Below are 23,644 nucleotides of genomic sequence, written 5' to 3'. Positions count from 1 at the left end.
GCACTGTATGTTCTCAAAAAAGCTACTGGGATAATAGTCAAGGAACTTGTCCCTGTCCCAGGAATCAATGAGCATGTTTACATGCACGCCAGTAAGCTGATAACTCACAAATATCAGCTTATTGAAATAACCAGTTTTTCCCCGTTTACATGCAAACCAGTAAACTGACAACGCAAATAAACCGAGTTTACATGACTTTATTAATAAATCAGGTTATTTCCCTGTAGTGATCTCAAAAATAATCATTTGCGTTTCTGACTCTGAGTATTCCGTATGTTATGTCAGTTTTGATGTTGCAACATGTCAGCAAGAAACTTACGGCTCATATATTATTCTCTCATGCAGTTACAGATGCAGCAAACCACTGAGCCACTTCTACTTCTGCTGCACGAGAGATGAGAACACATTTTTACAATGTTCTGGGTCTTGAAAGAGTCTGCTTTTGTGATATATTTCCTTCTTCCTTTCCGGCAAAACGCTCGCTCTGTCTGGATGCGTTTAAATCTGCACTAAGGATGCGTTTCTGTCACGTATCACACATGCGTACTTCAATAAGCCGACAGAAAGCAGGTTAATGCGTTTACATGCCACGCAAAATCAGGGTAAGAGGCAAAAAACAACCTGTGCTGACTGGTTTATGCAGTTTATGGTCTTACTCCGATAAAAGAAAACAGGTTACCGCGTTTACATGACCACGTTCGTTGTCTGCTTATTAAGCATAATTGGCATAAGTGACTCGCACTCAATGTGCGAGTCACTTTGGATGAAACTCATCTAATAAATGGCAAATAAACACTTAAAATAAACAAAAATCAGATGTAGATATTTACAGGAGTATGAGTGAGTGACAAGACAGAAAGAATGATATGTAAGTGCCAGTATAAATGGAGGAGAAAATAGCCATAAATGAGATTATAAAAAAAGACCAAAGTCTGGAATACACTACACAACTTTTAAAATCTGAACATAATTTAAAACTCTAGGCATCATACACCTGCATCATAAAACGACTGAGGATCACACATTGCCAGACTTTCAAATCACTCAGAACAAAACAAACTTATGCAGTAACATATATCTCGCTGCTAGGAGACGTATAACAAATAAAAACAATGTGTGTTCTAAAATCGACTTAAAATATCAAAATGTTTGATATCCTCTTTGAGATATCATTAACATTCTTTTAGACAGGCTTGAAAATCTTGTTGGAATTTTTGGACAGGTGGTATAGATCCTACCTCTGGTAGTGTAAATGAACAGCTGTCAAACCTCACAATGCTAAAGAAGGTGTGCAGCAAGGGTCAGTCTTAAGACCGCATGCTGTTCTCCTTGTACATTTTCCCTTGGTGACTTTTGAGGTGATATTTTTAAGAAATATAATGATCTTTCATTGCTATACAGATGTATTACATAACAGACATTAAAGCCATTTGAAAGTAATGCATCTTCTCAATCTCTGGGTAGTCAATTAAGACAACGCAATTTAAGACTAGTCTACAAAAAGGTTCTGTGGTCACAATGAATGGACTGACCGGATCTCTTTATTGATGGCATCCAGTTGTTCTTGCAGCATCATTGCCAGAGTCTGAGCATCTGAATGTCCTCCAGGTGACAGTAGATCCATCGAGCTGAAAAGGGTATCTCGGTCATCGTCGTCAATATCCGACATCTCTGTGTCGCTCTCAAACGGGTGGCCACCCAGAATGCCAAGTTGCTGAGAGCGCCATTCTTGCTCTCCCAGAGACTTAGCCTGCAGGAAGAGAAGCAGGAAGAAGTGATGCTCAGCACAAAGCTCAAGAAGAAACTGAGTTAAGAGCTCCTACCTTCTGTTCGTCCCTACGTAACCCCACGCGCCCTCTCCTGGGTCTGCGGATCACCTTGGTGGAGCGATAATGGTCCGACTGCGTCTCGGCAAGAGAACCCAGAGAGAAACGCAGATCTCCGGATGCATCCAGATGGGACCTGGAATCAAGACCACAATCCATCATCAAGACATCTAGAATCTAGACACATTAAATACATTTTCAATGCTAAAATTCCATTTGCAGTAAAAGAACAATATAAAATCATGCAGGGGAATCAAAGAACATAAGTGCCATAAGTAATTTATTTAATATCACTGCAAAGAGAAGGTAACATTACCTCTGTTCCAAAACCTAGTGAGCTGCTTTGCTGTCTACATAAGTACTATCTCTTAACTAATACTGGAACTTAATAAGTGACTGATCTGGAACAGTATACATATGCAGCAACTCTACTTGCCACATAAATCCTTATGGGAAGTATATGAGAAAATTGATTCTTAATTCCAATAGAATTTGATGTTAGCAATGTTTCTAAGCTAACAGCCAATACTCCAATAGAACACAATGGTGCCTGCCCACTGCCTTGGTTCTGGAAGTATTTTATTTGTTAAAGAGTTATAGGCCATGAATCAAACCAACCAGCTACAAGGTGAAACATTACAAACTTTGATTCAACTGCAAATGACAGTCAAATAAGAAACAATGGCTTCAACAAAAGCATATGTGACCCTGAACCACAAAACCAGTCGTAAGTCGCACGGGTATATTTGTAGCAATAGCCAACAATACATTGTATGGGTCAAAATTATCGATTTTTCTTTTTATGCCAAAAATAATTAGGATATTAAGTAAAGATCATGTTCCATGAAGATATTTTGTAAATTTCCTACCATAAATATATAAAAAAGGACTTCATTTGGACAACTTTAAAGGCGATTTTCTCAATATCAGATTCAGATTCCAGATTTTGAAATAGTTGTATCTCGGACAAATATTGTCCTATCCTAACAAACCATACATCAATGGAAAACATATTTATTCAGCTTTCAGATGATGTATAAATCCCAATTTCAAAGAAAACTGACCCTTATGACTGGTTTTGTGGTCCAGGGTCACATATACCTCGTAGCTCACAGTAGGTGAAAAAAACAGTAGGTTTTTACTTCCAGAACCCGACTGTTGCACTCTAAGAGCATAAAAAAAAAACATAAATTTTGGCTGAAATAATACATTTTCAATTACATTTCTATTTTTTATCCATAGTTTTATAATATATTATGTATTTATAGTCAGCATTTCTTTCCTATTTTTTTATTTAATTCATAGCAATGTATCCTCACATGCAATTCTGCTGCTAATATTGCTGCCAACTGTTGTGTCGAGCGCACGCCTATGACGCTATGATATTCTGTCGAGATGGCTGGGTTTTAGAACAGAGCTATTGTTTATTGTAAAAGGATAGTTCTGAGCTTTTCATGCTTTCTGCCTCACCGTGACAGCGTGGGCTCTGTAAGGGATCCGGCCCTCAGACGGTACTGATCCAGTTCAGATCTCAGTTTATCTATCTCCTCCGAGAGATGAGACTACAACCGCAAAGCACATTAAAGTTTCATTTTACTCAGAATGGATAGCAAAGTGTTGCATTAAAAATTGTTCCACCAAGCTAGTTTTCAGAAAACAAAAACTAATGACCTTTTCTTGAATGGAGTCTTCTAACTGTTTCCTGTAGTTATCAGAGTCTTGTATCAGCACATTCTGAAAGAGAAGCAATGAAAACAGTATGAGTGATTGATGTGACCGGAAGTCATCGGCACTGACGGATGGATCGTCTCCCACCTTCTCCTCAAGAGCGGCCATTCTCTCTTTCAGGTGGAGCTGTAATCGTTCGTTGGACTCGGTCAAGAGTCTGTCCACAGTGTCTGACAGACGCTTGTTGTGTTCCTCATTCATCTTCTCTCTCTGTCGAGCCTGAGGAAACACAATACATCATTTTATCCACAAAAAAAAAAAAAACATTCACACAAATCAAATATTTTATAATTTTACTTTTCACTTTTTTAATACTGTTTTTATGTACTGTATGGAAAGATCCAGTGTTAACTCAGTAAAGAGAATGTTTCTGGTTCGGAATGAAATGCTGTACTATACTACACTATACTATATACATACTATACTGCAATGGCATGCCGAAATATTGTCATATGACCTCACTACATTGCATGTTGAACCCTCAGAGACCCAAGCATTGATATTCATGATGCTTCCCTCCCCACCCCCCGAACATCTTTTTAGGAAGCCATCAGCCACCACATGTTGTTTAGACAAAATTTGCATCAAGGTAAAATTTGGAGAGACATTGCAAAATCGCAATTCTGGGCATTTAGGGTTGCAAAATGATACAATATGTGAAAGTAAGTGAATTTGCTGATACATTAAGTGAATGTTTTGAATTCACAACAAATTCAGAAAAAAAAAATGTATTTGTAATATAACATATTTCAACCAGAAGGACACAGTCATGAAAAGTTAAGAAATTTCACTTTTTTGACCTTTTATGAGACAACAGATAAACCTGCTCTCTAAGGGTTTTAATTTAGCAAATGTTGCCCTGGAATGTATAGGAAGTTAAAAAAAAGTATATTTCGTATTTTTGGCAGTTCAATAAAATAATCCGTTAGGAGGAGACAATAATCATAGTTGATTTTGCTGCCAGTTTCTTCATCATACTGGAAATGGAAGGTCAAGGTAGAGTGCACTGCATTGTGGGATACTGTTTTCCACGCAGAATGCTGTTTTATACTGGATATTTTGGCAAACATGGGTGGCAATTTAGATATTTCATATAAAAAAGAAACGTACATTCTGCACAAAGCATACTGTAAAAACAGTGCATAGTATGGAAGTATGCAATTCCAAAAAAAAGTATTCTTTAATGATATAAAGTGAAGTTGACCCTGAGCAGTTCCTGGTTCTTCTCCTCCAGCTGTCCCTCTAAATGTCTCATACGCTCCTCGATACTGCCGTGTCTCTCCTCCGCCTAAACAACAAACACAAACAATGCATATTGTCAGATGAGAAAATGTAAATCCACAAATTATCCCAAACCAAGCAGAGAAAGGACCCATGACTGTGATGTTGGCTCGAATCTTAATCTAGATTTATGAGAGTGTCTTTGGTTTATAAGGTGCCGTCACACCGAACACCACAGATATGGTTGAGCAGACAGGTAAAGAAAAGGAGTGTTTATTTCCTTAAGCTTCTGTTCTCTCGTGGGTGAACAGAAAGTACCAAGTACGTCAGCAACTCATTAAAGCGAAGAAAATCCCAGCTGAGCATCACATGCAGCTGAAATACACCAGCAGTGAACAGACCCACAACCAGACAGAGCGAAGTGAATAAGAGAGAGAGAGAGCGGCTTTCAGCCCCACCTTCCTAAGACTGCAGTTCATGTCCTGGAGTTTAGCTTCCATATCAGACTACCAAACCACACAATACAGAGAAATATCACACAACATTAATAATGAGAGCCGTATGAATCATTTCTATCATTCACAGCCATTTGTTACAGATGGTTTAAATAACGAACAGGAGTTTAATTTCTATCTTGTATGTGTTTACTTTTTCTTTAGTCACCATGAAATCAAAATGGACAATTCTTATTTTTTTTATGGAATACTGCAGCATGTATTATAAATGATTTATCTGTTCATATTACTGTTGGCAAAGGTACCGACTTCGATACCAAGTCGTTACTGAAATTTTAAAAATGTGACGCTTTGAGCACTGTTGCGCGGATTCGTAAACACCTCTGATTGGCCATTGTGTTCACGTGCTCATCGGATATGTCTGTGATTGGCTTCAATCAATTGGCTTCTATTTACAACATGTTTTTGAAGCATTTATCATTGTAGCCAATCACAGACATATCTGATGAGCACATGAACACAATGGCCAATCAGAGGTGTTTACGAATCCGCTTAACAGTGCTCAAAGCATCACATTTTTAAAATTTCGAGTACTTTTGACAACACTAGTTCATATCATTTTTTTTTAATTCATGTGCCTTCATAATCTTTAATCTAAATAACTTCCCCTCCATCTTGCAGTGACATCTCTTCTCTGATTATGTTTTTACAACCTGTCACTCACATGACATCACAGCAAACCACAGCCATCCAACCACCTAATCATTCTCGATGGACAAAATCAAGTCCTGCCCCTTTTTTTTCAATTTTACAAAGAAAGAATTAACATAATAATAATGTTATTTTTTTTATAAAGTTAATATATAACTAACATAATTTATAAAGAATGAATTAAAAATATTAATGCTATTTTTTCATCAAGATAATTATATAAAATAACACTTTTATAAAGAATAAAAGAATACTGATGATACTGAAGTTTTTATGCTGATCAATGCACATAATAAATCTACACTAAGTGCAATATAATGCTTTGCACCAACCAAACCAAGAGAGACCCTTAATGTGCAGTGGTCAGTAGGGGAAACCACCTCAAAAATGACCCTAGCCTGAATAGTTGAGCCCAACTTGGGCTGCAGTTTGATGTCTCGCTCGGTCTCTGAAGAGATTCATTTGTCAGTGGTTCACTTCAATGAACAAGTTAAAAAACAATTCACAAAATTCATAAGTGTTCCCAGATGTTCCTGCTCTGCACTTTACGTATTCTTTATTTCAGTTCAAAATGTTTTTTAGTTAAATAATTTTACAACACTGGTTTGCATTAAATGCACAGCTAATGTGTATGTGTGTGTGTGTGTGTGTGTGTGTGTGTGTGTACCTTGGTGAGAGCTGCTATCCTCTGTGCTAGCTCAGCCTCGACTTCAGGCAGTGTCTCAGCTTTCCTCATGGTCTGCTGGAGTTTCTGTTCTGCCAACTCCAGCCGCTCCTGTAACTGCCTGTTCTTCTCTTCCATCTGTGGGAGGGAGGAAACACACACACACACGCAAACAAACACACACACACACACACTGATCAGAGAGGGTTTATCCTCATATAACAGACATCGTAGGACAGTCCAGCTTCCACAGCAACAAGTGGATCAGCATGGCCCTTTTCAGCGTGCCCAAACAAACAAATTACATAACTGCCTATTTTTGTTCTTAGAACAATTCAAGTACTAAAATTACTAGAACTAAAATAAATTGATACAAATAAATAAAACCTAAATAGAAATATTAAAAAATAAAAATGACAAAACCACATAACAAAATTGCAAAAGCTTGACATAAAATTAAAAAAATAAAAGCTAATTTAAAATATCAATACATACTACAATAGTATATACATAATGCTGATATGGAAAAGAATATTCTACAAAAGTCATACAAATTTGGTACAAAATGACTAAATTTCTTTTTGTGTCTGAATTATTAATTTTAATAATCAATTTAGTTTGTTATGTCCTTCCGTCTCTGTAATATGTTCAGAACATGCATCTTTTTCAGCACTCGAGGTAAATCATTTGGCAGGACATGAAATTGTAGGACATGAAATTGTGTCATCTTGACCATGACATCAGCAAAACAGAATGTTCAATTATGACTGGAACGACTGTCAGTTATGAAGTTCAAAACATCTGTGCGTTCATGCAGTGTATAAATATGGAAGTTAAGTAATTGCAACATATCAAAGCAATTTTGAAATAATACTAAAGGGAAATGGAGAAGGAAATTGGAAAACAAGTGGTCAAAACCTGACCTGTCTGAGGAACGCCTCCTTATTGGCCAGTTCATTTTCCAGCTTGTCTGTGATGTCATGTAGCGACGTGGACTCTCTCTGGGCACTGAGATAGCGCTTCTCAAGAGTCACGATCCGTTCCTCCATGTCTTCTTTCTGACACATAGCCTGTATAAAGACACACACACACATATATTGTCAGACTGTTGGTTAGTGGACACACACCTAAGCAGCCCGCAGGTGTAATAGTCTGCTGTCAATCAAAAATCCTGCCCTATAATTACACACAGGCTTGAGGACAAATATCTCAGGCAAATGCACACATTCGGACATGGAACCACACACACACTCGTTGCCTCGGGCTGCCACAACCTCTCTCTTCATCAAGAGCTGCATCTCAAATTCAACAGACATTTCCCAGAGTCTGTCCGGCTGTCACTAATTATCAATGTGACATCAAGATGGAGTCTGTGTCGAACCGAAGACACCTGGTCAGTCACGGCCATAACGGACAGAATTTTGTAAGAAGGCACCTTTTAAGAAGCAGAAAGGATGTTACACACGGTGTGCAGTCGGATGAGGTTTCGGACACAGCCTAATTCACATACACCCATATACTGCACCTCTTTAATATCTCTCTGGAACTTGTTGTTCACGTCTTCGCTCTTGATGAGGTCTTTGCGGGCCGTCTCCAGCTCCTGCTCCACCTCGGACACGCGGGAGGACAGCGAGGACATGCGCTCCTTCATCTGAGCCAGCTCGTAGTTCTGCTTCTCCAGCAGCTCCTGCAGCTCCACCACCTGACTGGCCTCGTCCCCCGACTCCATCGACCCGTTAGACAACCGCTGCAGCCCAGACACACACAACACACTTTCCTTTAGTGTTGTGGGATTAATTAAACCAATTAAAATAAAGATTTTTAAACATAATTATAACTTCACATTATTATCAGGGTTAGCATCGTTTAATAAAACTAAAACTAGAACCATAAAAACCATTTTCGTTACTTGAAATTAGTGCTGTCAATCAATAAAAAAAAAATAAAAAAAATGAATCACACATTTTTTTTCTGTAATTAATTAAAAACATTGGAGTTTTTTATATTTTTATATTGTAATAATTTCACATTTACTCTCCAAATTAATGTAGAAACTACTTAAAGACAGTATATTTTAAATATTTGTTTAATGGCATCTTTTTATGAATGAGGTCATGTGTTCACCAACGCATTTTTAGCCAGCTGAAAATGCTAGTAGCTCTGCTGAAAACGCCCGTGAGTGTTTGAGAGCACTTTGTTTTTTTAAGTTGAGACGCTTTGTTGCTATGATACAGAATATCCACGGCACTGTTACTTGTAACTGATTTCGCAGGTAATTTGTTTCAGACTAAAAACGCTAAAAAACTGAGAGTTCTCAGCTCTTGAGTGTCAAAAAAGACGCTCTGCGCCTCGTTATGGGCCTTTCAGACAGGACGTTGAATGCGCTGCGCTGCGCTGCGCTGGCCACTGGGTTCAGCATAACCCTTCAGATACGAAGCGATTTGCGCTACGCTGGCCAGAGCAAAGTAGGCGGAGTTTTCAAAACTTTTAGCGGGAGTTCTATATGTCTAGTCATTTGATGCCGCTTTCTATTGGCCACGCGGGTAATCGTCACAGAACGCAGTGGCAAAAGTTGATATATTTTGAACTTTGACCGTAGCGTGTGCGTGAGCTCGCCAATGGCGCGCTCAACAAACCGTCCTCGTGCGGCGCAAGCCATTGAAATAAATGGGTTCCATAGCGCAGTGGTGCTGTTGTCGCCTTTACGCTTCTAGCGTTTAAAAAACGCAGCGCTCCCATTGAAAACAATTGAAAAAGTAATCTAGCTGCTGGAAAAAAAAACACTTTGGTGGACACACAGTGTCACTGATACTAATACTGGTACTGATGTCTCATTTTGCATAATTCTGTGTATTATTGCTTGTTCAAGCGCGAAACAGAACTCGATACTGGTGCGTGTCGTTCTGTGTACTCGAGTCGTGTGTGTGTCACACAAACAGGACATTCACAGACAGCACGTTCTCATTTGTCTTGTGGAGCTTGAATGGTTTGAAAGCATTTGCGTGAATAAGAGCGTGATCATATAATGTAGCGCTAGCCAAAATATGACAGAAAAAACAGATGCTGTGTTAATTGCGTTAAATATTTTTAACGCGCTTAAACTGAAAAAATTAATCCCATGTGTTAACTGGCTAATGTTGACAGCAGTACTTGAAATATAATAAACATTAGTTGAAATAAAATAAAATATAAATAAAAATAAACTTATTTTCGTAGCTAGATGCCAAGGCAACATTTCTCATTTTCATTCTCATTCTAATATTGTATAAAAATAAGCACTGCATAATGTAATAATACAAGACATAAAGTTAAAACATAAAATATATAAGCATATATAAGTGTTAAAAATAAATTAATTTGATCTTATCCAAACTTAATACAAATCAACACAAATATGTCCAGTAATCATATCATTTTTTTTTTTATTAAATGGTACAGTTGACACTAAATTAACACTAATTTAAAGAAAAAAAATTAAATAAACACAATGTACAAAGAACATACTTATACTTGTAATCTCTTAAGTCTAGTATTCTAGTTTATTAATTTATTAAATGTAATATTCATATTTTTTTAAATTATTATTTTATCACCAGTTTTGGGGAAAGTTACTTTTAAAAGCAATGCATTACAATATTGTGTTAATCCCTAAAAAAGTAACTAATTGCATTACTTAGTTACTGTATTATGGAAAGTAATGCGTCACATTACTTTTGCATTACTTTTTCTCATCTGAGCTGTTTGTTTGTTTGTTTTTATAACAACAAAAAAGTTCTATTTTTGGCAAATGTAAAGGCCCTTTTACACCAAAAGTGAAATGAATAAGCCTCAGGCTGAAGAAAATGCAAATTCACACCTGTACAGTAGAGGGCGCAGTTAAAAAATAAGCCTTTCAGCTGTGCTGCCATTCAGGAATACAGAAGAATAGGACGCAGGAGCAGAAGTAAATGAGTGAATGTATTCTCACATTTAGTCTAGAACTAGTCTAGAATAACTACCTCTGCTCTCCCGATTTCTCTCAACATAAAGAGCTGTCAGTCAATAAATGGGAAAACAAAGTAACTTGTGTTACTTATTTGAAAAAGTAACTCAGATATTTTGTTAATTTAAAAGTAATGCATTACTTTACTAGTTACTTGAAAAAAGTAATCTGATTACGTAACTCACGTTACTTGTAATGCGTTAACCCCAACGCTGATTTTCACAATATATTATATTATCCTAGTTCCATGATTTCATGTTTTCAGCTAGTTCGTTCATTCATTCACTGAAACTGTCATTTAGCACCAGTGCTCTTTATATGGATTTTTGAATTCCCAGCATGCTCTTTTCATTCTAATTGCATTCTGAGTGTGTGAAACAGAGGCTCAGCAGATCTTTCTTCTGCCATGCCTAAAATAAAGATTTCTGTCACATATTCACACGTCTTATGCCGCACTAAAATTAGACTTTATACCCTGTTTAATTTATGGTTGCAGACTCCAAGACAGAAGGGTGATAAAATCATTTGCAGAGCACACAGAATTTACTCTGTCAAAGCTGTGAAGCCACGAGAGATCGACACGACTTCACCAGAACAGCTTCTGTGATCATAAATAGACGAGAATGACAAGACAAAGAATAGCCGTGGTTTATTCTGGAGCTGCTGTAGGGCCTGATAATGACTCACTGCCACTTTTTTACTCACTGTCTCTCTCTTTCTCTTTCTGCTTTTTTTTTATCTGTATCTATTTGAGAGGGTCAGATTTGTTTGTTTAAAGTACAGGTAAAACCAATGACCTCTAGCTGGTTGGCTGGACCCATGCATCAGTGACAGAGGCCATGGATATTGTCAGTAGTGCTACTAAATCTATCAAGCATCATGGGAGATTAATTTGGCCAATTGAGATATACTGTCAAAGTGCCAACCTTTATCTTCTAGGAGGCCACAAATTCCTGCCATCACTGTCACCATGCCAACACAATCTAATGCCGCACACGGCGCCCATCGGTGACAGTGAGAGGAGGATGACACTTCTCTCATCCTTTCATCCTGTTATCTTTATATCAGAAGCGCAAGGCAATATTCTGCTACGATCGGTTTTTAATAGCACATTAAATGTGATCTAGAAATACAGTTTGACAGGATGCGTGTGTGTTGACTGTATAGTGAAGGCTTATTGATTTTATTGTACACCTCTGTATTCAAAAACTGATTTTCAGTAGCTTCTTTCTTCCCTACTAAACTAATAGTACATCAAAATAAATCAGCCCAAGGCACCAATTATGTACAGTACTGTTCAAAAGTCTGGGGCTGGTAAGATTTTTCTTACTTTAATTCAGCAAGCAAGCATTACATTGATCAAAATGCACACCATTCATCAAAGAATCCTGAAAAAAATCACAGTTTACACCAAAATATTAAGCTGCACAACTCTTTTCAAAATTGACAAAAATTAAGAAATGTTTCTTAAGCAGCAAAATCAGCATATTAGACTGATTTCTGAAGGATCATGTGACACTGAAGACTTTGTTTTATTCTCCAGTGATCGGTGTTTCTGCTAATAGATTTAATAAATTTGATATTCTTCTTCGTCGTGCGATTTATACCACAGCCATGCATGACAATTTCAACATTTTTTTCTGTTTTTATTTGTATTTTTGATCAAATAAATGCAGAATTTAGGAGAGCATAAAAAAAAAAAAAACAGTTATTGTACTGCATTTGTAGAACAAAATCTGACTGTTGAGAAAACATGAACCACTCTGAGGCAGTTAAGAGCCTGGCAGGAGTAAGTGCCCACCTTGCCATGGACTTTTTGGGCATCAGTTCCCTCCAACAAGTCCTCTGCCCCTTCTCCTGATGCCACCTTCCTTTGAATGTGGGCATTCTGCTCCCTTAAGGCCACAATCTGCAAAAGCACGATAAAAAGAGAGAAATAATGAAAGATAATAACCAGCAATACTGATATCAAACACACTATCCTTATTTGCTAGGACACTTCATGCCATATAATATACCAAACAGTAAAGACAAAATAGAAATGACAGACATACTGGTACAACAAATCCTAAAATGGGATATTCATTTGCGACATTCAATATTACTAGTACAACTTTTTTTCCTTGTGCTTTCTGATACATATTTTTTTTGTTGTATTCACAGACATTATCAAAGCGATTCTTAAACTTTACTTGTATTGCCTGGAAGCAACAAACCAGATATCCATACTGTTTCGATGCGCAGACCAAACCGTATTTTTCCTGGAGTGCATGTATGTGTGTTTTCCAGGGTAATTTTTAAGTTTTAGAGGCATAGACATTATCATATAATGTCACATTCTGAGCGATTACTATCATCATTTAGTAAAGCAATGTTTCGATGCACAGACCAAACCATATTTCTCCTGGAGAGTATGTATGCGTATGTTTTCCAGGGTAATTTTTGTATGATGTACATACATATTGCTTCTCACTGAACTGCAAGCATACAGAAAAACAGCACCATAAATCAAACTTGGACAGCTTCATATGGCACATCAACAGCAAGCATGGTCACTTTTCCGTCAGTTTTTTTAATTGCAAATGTAGTTTCAAGGGCACTGAGTGCTCCACCACTCCTTCCGACAGGAATTGTGGAGAGGAAGGAATGTAAAAATGAGCGTCTCGAACTGATCATTTAACAACCGACCTTAACAATTTAACAGTTGGCAGGACCAACTATATTGGATCTGCAACCCATAAATGCTGCTACTTATTTTTCTTATGGAACAGAAATTTTCCATAAATTAATTTTCCAGGAAAGTGTCTTAAAGGCACAGCAGCAGCATAAAACAGCCTGTTTAATTATTAGACAGAGAGAAGATTGAAAATGATTATGAAAAACTAAATTATGAATTTTCTTGAAGAAACAATGTTTTATTTTATTATATGACACCATTAAGGGCATGTCATCAAAGTGTTTCTATAGAGATTTCACATGACACGTCACTGCTGTCACAGGGCTAGAATTCTTAAATGTGTGTGTGAGAGAGAGAGTTAACATTCTGAAGAGATCTCACAGGATTTCATCTGTCAGTAATAGACAACTTGTAATAAATGTATGCACATTTAAAATTATTGCAAAAACCTGTGAGACTGAGTGAGTGAGTGTGAAAGAGAGAGAGAGAGAGAGAGAGACAGAGAGAGAGAGAGAGAGAGAGGTCAAAAGGTTCTAAGCTTCTTTTAAAAATCACACAGAACAGAAGTTAAACATGTTAAAGTTTGTGAAGCTCATATGGAAGCACAGAGGACAATCACTTCATGGGGTTGGGGCGTTATAACCTACCTCTCTCATTTGGCACAAATTCTGTAAACTGTATTTATTATTTAAACGCTTTGTAGGCCTAGCTACTTCCTGTTCCAATAACAACAACATCAAACTACACATGCTCAAAAGTATGCCGGGCATAACAGCACAGGGAACGGCACAGATTGTACACAGAGTATTTCAAATGAGCAGTGTAACTTTTTATATATTTGGTGGACTGTATTTTATTTTACAATGAACAGGCTGCGATGTCAAGTTACCAGAACTGATAGGCTATGTCGTGTGTGCGCGAGGCGCCTGCGCGATCACTTGAATTTTCTTATAAAAGTGGAAGCAACTTAAAATACTCAGACATGTATGGTCATAAGAGTAACACCATTCGAATCTGTGAAGGGTTAACTAGGCTTATTATTTTTGTACACTCACAATAAAAACAAAACATTGCTTGTAAAATAAAAAAAACAAAAAGAATTTTCTGCCGTCTCGGTTTCTTTTCCGTGAACTTGCTTCTCAAAAATGAACCGCAACTCAGCATATAGATATAGTCTATTACTTGTCGTAGTTTTTTTTTTCTTTATTTTGTTAATCTGTTAATTATTTAGGTGAAATATACTGTATTGTGCAGATGGGATAGGCTATATATTTCCTTTTATATGATTTTATCCTGTTTTTTCTCTGTTCACAGAAGCGCTGCAGGTGCGTGATGATGATGAATCCTCATGTTCTGTTGTTTATGCTGCCATTTATGCATGTAGGCTAAAACTAAACCCCTGTTTTTTTTTTTGTTTTTTTGTTTTTTAATGGGTCACAGACATTTATTCTAATTTTGTTTAGTAATTCTAATTTAACAATCTTGTCGGTTAATGAAAGGATAATGATCACATCGGTTGAAGGTCAGGAAAAAAAAACGCAAATGAACATCCCTATTGACTAGGAAATATTTCTAATATTAGTTTTTCAACTAATATTTATATTTTCTTCTATTTCAGGTTTATTTCGATTAGCATAAATGTTTTTAATAGTTTTAGCATTTATTAGTTAACTATAATAACCCTGCCTGGGCAAAACATCCACAGAACTGCAGTACAGTCAATTTTTCAGCTGTTTAAGCCACAAAATATTTACAAATATTCACAAATTATTTAATGCCGAATGGGACACAATCTCAGGCCAGGAGTCTCAGACTCATCGAGGCCAATAAACCTACAGCTATTGTTGCAAACATAATTTACATAACTTTTAAGAATAATAACACAAATGTTGAGAAAGTGATAACAATGTTTTGAGGTATTGTCTCTACTTTCATTTATCAGTTTCATTTTGATAAATATAAAACTGAGTTTTAGTAAAAGCACAGTTTTGTGAGCATTAGCGGAACTGATTTTTCAAAGTTGTAAATAAAGCAAAGTTTATTAGAGTATGTTTTACAAGAAAATACTATTTCAGTCTTTCTACTTCAAAATGTCATATTTAATGTGTTACTTGCCGTTTCTTTGTAATTATTTGTGAAATTTACCAGCAATTTCTGAGTGAAAATTGTTTCAAAGTAAATCCTACAACATCAAGTTTGTGCATTATAATGCCCAAAAAAAAAAAAAAAAATGATAATAATAATAAAAAAAACATATTTTTAATATCAGTGCCCTAACTGTTGCATTTAGTTCCAGAATAATATCCCTTACAAAAAAGTATTTGGTGGCACAACAATAAACTGTTGATGTCGATGGTTAAAAGATGATAAAGTATATACCATTCTACTGTATTATTACCAATGTTTCAAAATAGTACTCATCTGTAATACGCTACTTTATCTTACACTATAATGTAAATTATAAAATGCAGTATATCTGGACCAGCACAAAACTGCCATATCCCAATAATGTAAAACTGCAGTGCATACAAATATAGCAGCAGAAGTTGCTGACCATGTCCGCTGGCATATGCTCCCTAATAAAATAACCTAGTATTCTTCCAGGAGCATCTCTTAAGCAGGTTATCTGACTGATGAACACTGTCACACCAACACACACATTGTGCTCTCACCAGGCTAAAGGGCACTGGGAGATTATTCCAGTCCCACGTCGAGACGCTCTGTCCACTGTGAGCTCAGAGAAAGCGGGAAAGATGGATGGATGGAAATAAGAGAGACATCCGCTTTCTTTTGTTTGGTTTATCGCCGCTCGCCACGCATTCCTTTAATGAGGTGGCAATTAAGGGGCTTCATGCTTTTGAAGGCACAGAAAGGGAATTGTCTGCCATTTTTCGAAGCCTGAAGATCAAACAATCCCGCACCTTCTGACTCCACAAAGAGCCGGAATATTGAGTCAACTTGCAAATGAAGGTAAATGAGAAGAGGAGGCCCAATGAAAGTGAGCATGTTCGCTTTGATGTCGTTCATTTGGTCTCATCAAAGAGGAGCACGTAAAAGCACGGCTGTGTCTGAAACGCTGGTTTGTTTCAAAACAGAAAACAACTACTTCACAGAAACCTGATTCATCTTTCTGACGCACCTGAATGGGTTGAGTAAAACATTTTGCTCCCTCTTACACTGAGAAATTAATGGGAACTTGAAATTCAGATGGTTCGGTTATACTTGGGCAGAAATGAAGCACTCTTCATGATCCTGAGATTGCACTGAGAGCGTAGCTGAGACATTTGAAGGAAAAGCTGAACTACTCAAATTTCAAGATTCTCTTCTGAATAATAATAATGTATAACAGCATTCAATCAAATTTAAGTCAAATGTATTCTACAAGAAAAAGCGTGAAGCCCCTTAATTGCCGCCTCAACTAGCAGTAGCATTATCCAAATGACTATAATGGCACTGTCGGTTGCAAACCTCGTATGAAAGTTGATATTGTGGCTTTATATATGGTCAGACACTTAGTCATTAGATTATTAACATTTTACCAAAATAAAACTCAAATGGAGTTACAATGTTTTCGACCAGAAAATTTCGGAAAATTTCGCACATTAAGTACTGTGCAAAATCTTAGGCACGTTAGTATTTTTCTAACCAAAAAATGGTTTTAAGCCAGTTATTTATATCTTTTGCTGTAGTGTGTCAGTAGGAAATATCAGTTTACATTTCCTGACATTCCTTTTGCCATTAATTGTAATAATCCATGAGATTTTTGTATGCACAAGAAGTCTGACAACAGCCGGTATGATCCACACGAAGATCTGATCTCGTCATCATCGAGTCTGTCTACGATTACATGAGGAAATTGAAAAAACTGAGACTAAATCCAGAAGAACTGTGGCAACGTCTCAAGACACTTGAAGAAACCGACCTCCAAAGCTACAGTACTGTGAAAAGTTTTAGGCACTAAAACTGTAAAAATGCTGTAAAGTGAGGATGCTTTCAAAAATAATGTCGTAATTAGATTTTACTGATCAATTAACTTCTATTAAAGGGCACCTATTATGCCCCTTTTCAGAAGATGTAATATAAGTCTCAGGTGTCCCCAGAATGTGTCTGTGAAGTTTCAGCTCAAAATACTCCACAAATCATTTATTATAGCTTGTCAAATTTGCCCCTATTTGGGTGTGAGCAAAAACACGCCGTTTTTGTGTGTGTCCCTTTAAATGCAAATGAGCTGCTGCTCCCAGCCCCCTTTCCAAAAGAGGGCGAAGCTTTAACAGCTCGCGCTTCGGCTACTCAACTACAACGGTGTTTGTTCAAACTGGAGTCGGACACTGATGGAGAGACTCAGGAAGAACTTTCAGAACTCATCTGGACTTTTCTGAATGGTTAGTAGATAAATGTGCTGGCCTTTGCAAATAAACATTGTGTTTTTAATGTCTTGTCTTTACAGAAAATGTACAGTTTTTCAAGACAATCACCTTTTACACTGTTCTTTACAAACGTGTGGTTATACAGTATATATAAACAATTTAAATTAGACGACAGGCATCTGGTCCCTAAGACAACAATAGCTTTATCCACATTTGTTGTGGAACTGGCTAAAAGGCACATGATGATTTGCTCAAAAATCAGAAAAAATAAACAGTGTGACACTTATTTCTGAGAAAATGAAGACTATTATTTTCACTCTTACATCCAGTAACAGAACACCGGGACTGCTTATGAGACATTGTTGTCTCTACAGCTGCTCGAGCGAGGAGAAAATGGCAGACAGCGTACAACTTGCTGAGGGCGGAAACTATGGATAATGCAGGACTGTCAGTGAGCGGCCGTGGGCGGGGTCTGAGCAGTGTGACATCACACTGCTCAGAGAATCATGTCTAATGAGACTGCTTTGGTTTCTCTTCAGAGAATTTGGACTAAACTGCTCAATTCATATGGATTAGTTTTACGATTACTTTATGAACTTTTTGAAGAGTTAAAGTGGTAGTCACGTAGCTGTCTATGGAGGGACAGAAGGCTCTCAGATTTCATTAAAAATTTCTTAATTTATGTTCCAATGAACGAAAGTCTTACAGGTTTGGAACGGCATAAGGGTGAGTAATTAATGACAGAATTTTCATTTCTGGGTGAACTAACTCTTTAAATAAGCTTGAGTACATACTTTGCTTTAATAAGTGCTACAGTATGTGACATCTGTGCTTCTCCACTCTGGAAAAAGCACCAGCCGCCGCTGCATTCTGAACATGTCCAAACTGCCTCTGCAATGCACTAAGCTGTGTGAATGTCCTTTTATAATATCAATGAACTGTTATTCAAAAGCATGAGGTTTTGAATGACTAATACTAATAATAAATAAATATTTTCTGGGAAGTAAACTTCGGCAGCTTAGAGGCTGGATGAAATTTAAAAGCAGCCTGAATTGAAATCCTCCAACTTACCACAACACACCTGCCTGGAAGTTTCCTTTATGCCTAAAAACCTTGATTAGCTGGTTTAGGTGTGTTTAATTGGGGTTGGAGCTAAACTCTCCAGGACAGTGGCCCTCCAGGAGCAGGATTAGGCACCCCTAATAATAATTGTAAAGTTGTTAAAATGGTAAAGGGATAGTTTACCCAGTTGTTCCAAACCTGTATGAATTTCTTTCTTCTGTTGAACACAAAAGAAGATATTTTGAAGAATATGGGTAACCAAACAGTTGATGAGCCCCATTGACTTCCTTAGTATGGGGGGAAAAAAAAAAAAAATACTATGGAAGTCAATGGGGCTCACCAACTGTTTGGTTACCTATATTCTTCTAAATATCTTATTTTGTGTTCAGCTGAAGAAAGAAATTCATACAGGTATGGAACAACGTGAGGGTGAGTAAATGAATTGTCATTTTTGGGTGAACTATCCCTTTAACAAAAAGCTGTAAGGTAGATGTATTAATCTCAGCCTCTCTTTATTTTTCTTAAGATGGAGTAATTGTCTTGTTTTAAATAACTTTCAATACTTTTGTTCTTTCCTCTCACCCTCTCATGACCCGAAGAGATCACATGAGTGTTAATTCAGAAACTGAGAAATTATAACACACAGCATAACTCGTAGAGTGATCAAGATCAGCACACACATTCTCGATATGAAATATATCTTAAAGGGAAAAAAAAAGGTTGTTTGGCACTTGTTGAGAAGTTTGAAGCTCTTTCAGCTAGAACTGCACCATCTGTACTGACAGTAATAGAATAAACACTAAAATACACAATGCTCTGTTTGCTCTGTTGCATTTCAGACTAATCAGATCAAGCAAAAACAACATGACATAGGCAACAACAAATTAAACATATTTAGCATGTTTATGGAGTATATTTATCTTATAGTAAGTACCTTTCTGATGAAGATTGCTGTATACTTATGTAATCAGAGCATTTGTGCCTCACCTCCTGATTGGCTGCGGCCAACTCCTCCTCCAAGGCAGAGACCCTCTCTAGTGACACCCGCAATCTCTCACGTACCTGAACGGAAAAAAAACCCCACTCCATTACTCACTGTTCATCAGGGTTGAGCTCTAATCACAACTGAAGAGAGAATGTTTTTTATATTACTGATTTAGACTTGAACTTGAGGTTGCAAATATGATGCAGAATTGCAGAATTTAAGTAGAATTAAAATGGAATAAAATTCTAGTTTAGCTGTAATGGTACATTTAATTTTTCTATTATGAATGACCTATAAACATGATATCATGATTTATAAAAGAATTTATAAAATGGTTAGTTCCTGTCCTTGATTCTGACTGGTCAATAGCTGTGTTTTGTTCATGATAAAACACGGCTATGACTGCTTCACCCAACGGTTCTGTGCATCACTACACAACACCCTTATGCTGGGTACACACCACAAGATAATCGGGCTGATTTTGGGCCAATTTCTCCCCTTCCGACAATCCTAGTAATGTCCCGATTATCTTGATGGTTCTACAGATTATCCTATCAGATTTTCCTGTGGTGTGAGGTGTGTTAAGTGTGACTGAATCTGCTCGGAAAAACGTCAGAGGCGCCCCGATCGCGAATCGTAAATATTCAACATGTTGAATATTAATCATAAATCCTGATGCGTAGGGGGAACCTGAAGGACAAATGCGTGCACGCTCTGGAGATTATCACGTGAAACGAAACAATATCCAATCAGAAAGCGAGCTGAATGACAGAAGACAGCATAACAAATTCAGTCATGGCGCAGCACAAGGTTAAATGGATTTGTACAGCAGAGATGGAGGATCAGTTTGTCACAGCTATCGCCCCCCGTGTTTATTCTGAAGTCTCGAGAGATTTTGCGAGATTTCCCGTGTTCACAGTCGGGACTCTGGTTGACAGTCTGTTCATGTGTGGTGTGCTGTCTGTGTCACATCACAGCACACCACACACTATAGGAGCAAAACGGTTAAATCTAAGATTTTTCTGGCCTCATGTTTGTGGTCTCTCACATTTTGAAAATCTTATAAGATTTTAAAATCTTTTAGTGTGTATCCAGCATTAGCAACCACTCTTAGCAACGTAAACTGTTCTCAATTTATATTGTTCATTGAAGCTTACTGTATTATGTAGAAGAGTATTGTGAGAAAGAGATTGATTGAGCGAGTTTATTACCTTCTTTCAGATTTAGCATTTTCCTTCAGGTCAGTCCTGTGTTCATAATAAAAAATCTGTTTAAATGTCCGCTGCGATATCTTGTCCTTTTAACAGTTAATGGGTTTTCCCATGACTGACAGTGCTAGTCAAAGCATTGTCAGTTGTATCTTGTTCCGTGTTCACAACAATTCAGTCTTTTCAATATAAAAGTCTTCGCTACTGACTGACAAACTCATAAAGACAGTCTTTGCTGCCATCTAATGGCATAATAATGTAACTTCTGTTGCTGTTCACGGTCAGGGACTATTTTTTCCGGCGGAAGGAAGGCTTTTAGTGAAAGTTTATCTCATGAAAGTTGCATTGATACATATTTTTTGGCTTTAATATTTGTATTTTGTGGTAACCCTTTCATAAAAGCAATAAGGTACCCGAGGCTAGGTACAGCACAGCCTCTCTTACCTTATTGCTTATGTAAAACTTAAAAAAAAAAAAAATTCTCTTTGTCTTACATCAGATTATAAGTCACTTAGAAGTTTTGAAAAATTCTACAGCTGAATAAAAACACTCTAATCGGTCTCTCTTGTGACCTGTTTGATCACGGGAATCATTTCAGTGGGTTCAGTCTTTCATCACTAGACCACAAGTGGTCACTAAAACTACAGTCCCATAAATCACGAGCAATTTCCTGCCGTCTGTTACCTAACGCCTTATAAATGACACTGTCTGTAGAAGGCCGCAGAATGGATTACAGCTGGATGAACCGCCACACAAGGGCTTAATCCATAAATAAAACGCCACTGGATGAAGGGAAAGAGAGGTGGGACAGTGGGCTGCAGTGTTTAATAAATGTACTTCAACCTCACTGTCCAAAAATCAGGAGAAAAAAAACGTTATATAATATTACTTTGGCTACTAATATAGATCAGTCAGCCTATGCATTATAAGGGCAAACATCAACAGGTTTGTCTTATGCAAAGATTAAATTTCTGTCAAATTATCATATGCATTACATTAACATTTGCAATGCACTTTGGGAAAGCACAGACAACATTGTGCTGGCCTTATGAATTCAACAAAAACAACAGGAATCGCAGCAGGTGTTTCATGGTTTACCTTCTCATCCAGTGCTTTGTGGTGCTCAAAGAGGGACTTGAGAGCTTTGAGGACCTCCACCTCACTGGAGACGCCAGAAGGAGACTGGGCCTGTCGTTTCACCACTGTCATGCGTAGGGAACGTTCATGCCTCGAAACCAAACACTCCAAATGCTCCAACAGCAGCTGTGGCACATATAGTATAAGGAGTTAATCTCATGAAATTTAGCATCATTATCCTCAATTAATATTACAAACATGAAACATTAAACCCAATGTAAAACTGAAACTAAATATAAAACTAATTTAACACTAAGTTTGTAGCAGAAATTAACAAATTACCACAACTAAGTCTATAAGAAAACCATAAATTTAGTAACTAATCTAAAATGGAAACTAAAGCTAAAACTACAGCTAAATATAATACTTATACTAATTCTAAAACTAAATCTGAAATCTAAAACTAAATTTAAAGCCAAACTAAATCTAAAGCTAAAAGAAAAACCCATTGATCGTTGTAGCCAATCACAGACATATCGACGAGCGCGTAAACACAATGGCCAATCAGAGGTGTTTACGAATCCACTCAACAGCGCTCAAAGCATCATGTTTTTAAAATTTCAGTACCGACTTGGTATCGAAGTCGGTATTACTCTAGCTAAATCTAAAACCAAAGCTTAATCTAAAGCTAAAAATTTGAATATAAATTTGAAAAAAATATATACAGCTAAATATAAAACTAATTCTAAAATCTAAATAAAAAAAAATAATTAAATAAAAAGTATAAGTTTAGCAACCAATCTAAAACTGAAACTTAATGTCTCACGCTGCAACATGAGGTCAATATTTTCGTCATATTGCTTAAACCCTCAAGGACATTTTTCATTTGAAAATTAATGATATGTGCTTAACACACCATTTTGTCTTTTCTCATTTTACAAGGGAACCCTTTCAGACAGCTAACAACATTACACACAAGAAAACCCATTACATTACTTGAAACAATAAAGCAGACACGACAAATTGAAACCCCCTGGACCCGGCACAAAGGAGATTATGTTAATGTGGTTACTCTCTGGTCTGGTACATAGCATAAAAAATCAATTCGGTCCCAAACTCCCAAGGACACCATGGGAGAGACAGACCGAGAACTGTCTGGCATTAGATGAGTGGACTGTATATACAGAGCTATGGATGGGAGACAGAGAATGTGTTTAAAGTAAAATTATATGTTGTTTTGAAATGCACTTGTTCAGGAAACCTGCTTAGAATAATGTGGAATTGCATCTAAAGCTGGATGTAGGTTATTCCTACTTGATATCTCTGACTTCTGAACATAAACGTGCTCCCTTGCATGATGCTTGGAAGACGATGTATAAAGAAACAAATAGTAGAAACACTACTATTCACTTTGCAGGTGTCTGATTGCAAACTAAGAAGCATCTTAGCATATTAATTGCGGGGATAAACAATGCTATGCAATTTGTTTTGCAAGTGTACAGCTATCAACAGAAAGGATTATTAGACATTTGTTAATTAATTCTAAACAAGCTGTATTATCATTCAATTAAGAACTTTGACTCGTTGATGGATTTTATTTGCTTAAAAATGACTGTGCATTAACCCTGGCTGCCATGTTTGTTTGACATCAAACACTCACAAAAAAAGCACTAAAGTAAAA

At 37.0% G+C, this 23,644-nt stretch overlaps 1 protein-coding gene across 15 annotated transcripts in view; it reads right to left on the bottom strand.

Annotated features, from left to right (window-relative positions):
- ppfia2 (PTPRF interacting protein alpha 2) overlaps positions 1-23,644 on the bottom strand; it is a 188,186-nt gene that overhangs the window by 28,852 nt on the left and 135,690 nt on the right. For 8 of the 15 annotated variants that reach the window (XM_051890693.1, XM_051890702.1, XM_051890695.1 and 5 more), the window contains 13 exons: positions 21,985-22,149; positions 19,681-19,755; positions 12,389-12,496; positions 8,131-8,352; positions 7,529-7,675; positions 6,609-6,743; positions 5,234-5,281; positions 4,759-4,842; positions 3,642-3,773; positions 3,498-3,560; positions 3,297-3,388; positions 1,824-1,962; positions 1,533-1,750 (listed from right to left, as the gene is read on the bottom strand). In XM_051890693.1, coding sequence (XP_051746653.1) covers positions 1,533-1,750; positions 1,824-1,962; positions 3,297-3,388; positions 3,498-3,560; positions 3,642-3,773; positions 4,759-4,842; positions 5,234-5,281; positions 6,609-6,743; positions 7,529-7,675; positions 8,131-8,352; positions 12,389-12,496; positions 19,681-19,755; positions 21,985-22,149 — 1,628 coding nt within the window. The remainder of the gene's footprint in view (positions 1-1,532; positions 1,751-1,823; positions 1,963-3,296; positions 3,389-3,497; positions 3,561-3,641; positions 3,774-4,758; positions 4,843-5,233; positions 5,282-6,608; positions 6,744-7,528; positions 7,676-8,130; positions 8,353-12,388; positions 12,497-19,680; positions 19,756-21,984; positions 22,150-23,644) is intronic. The other 7 variants (XM_051890698.1, XM_051890697.1, XM_051890708.1 and 4 more) reach the window with 1 other exon arrangement.

This window comes from Ctenopharyngodon idella, chromosome 4, assembly GCF_019924925.1.
Source record: "Ctenopharyngodon idella isolate HZGC_01 chromosome 4, HZGC01, whole genome shotgun sequence".
NCBI lineage: Eukaryota > Metazoa > Chordata > Actinopteri > Cypriniformes > Xenocyprididae > Ctenopharyngodon > Ctenopharyngodon idella.
Note: the sequence above shows the minus strand (reverse complement) of the source record. Positions and strands in the feature narration are given on the sequence as shown.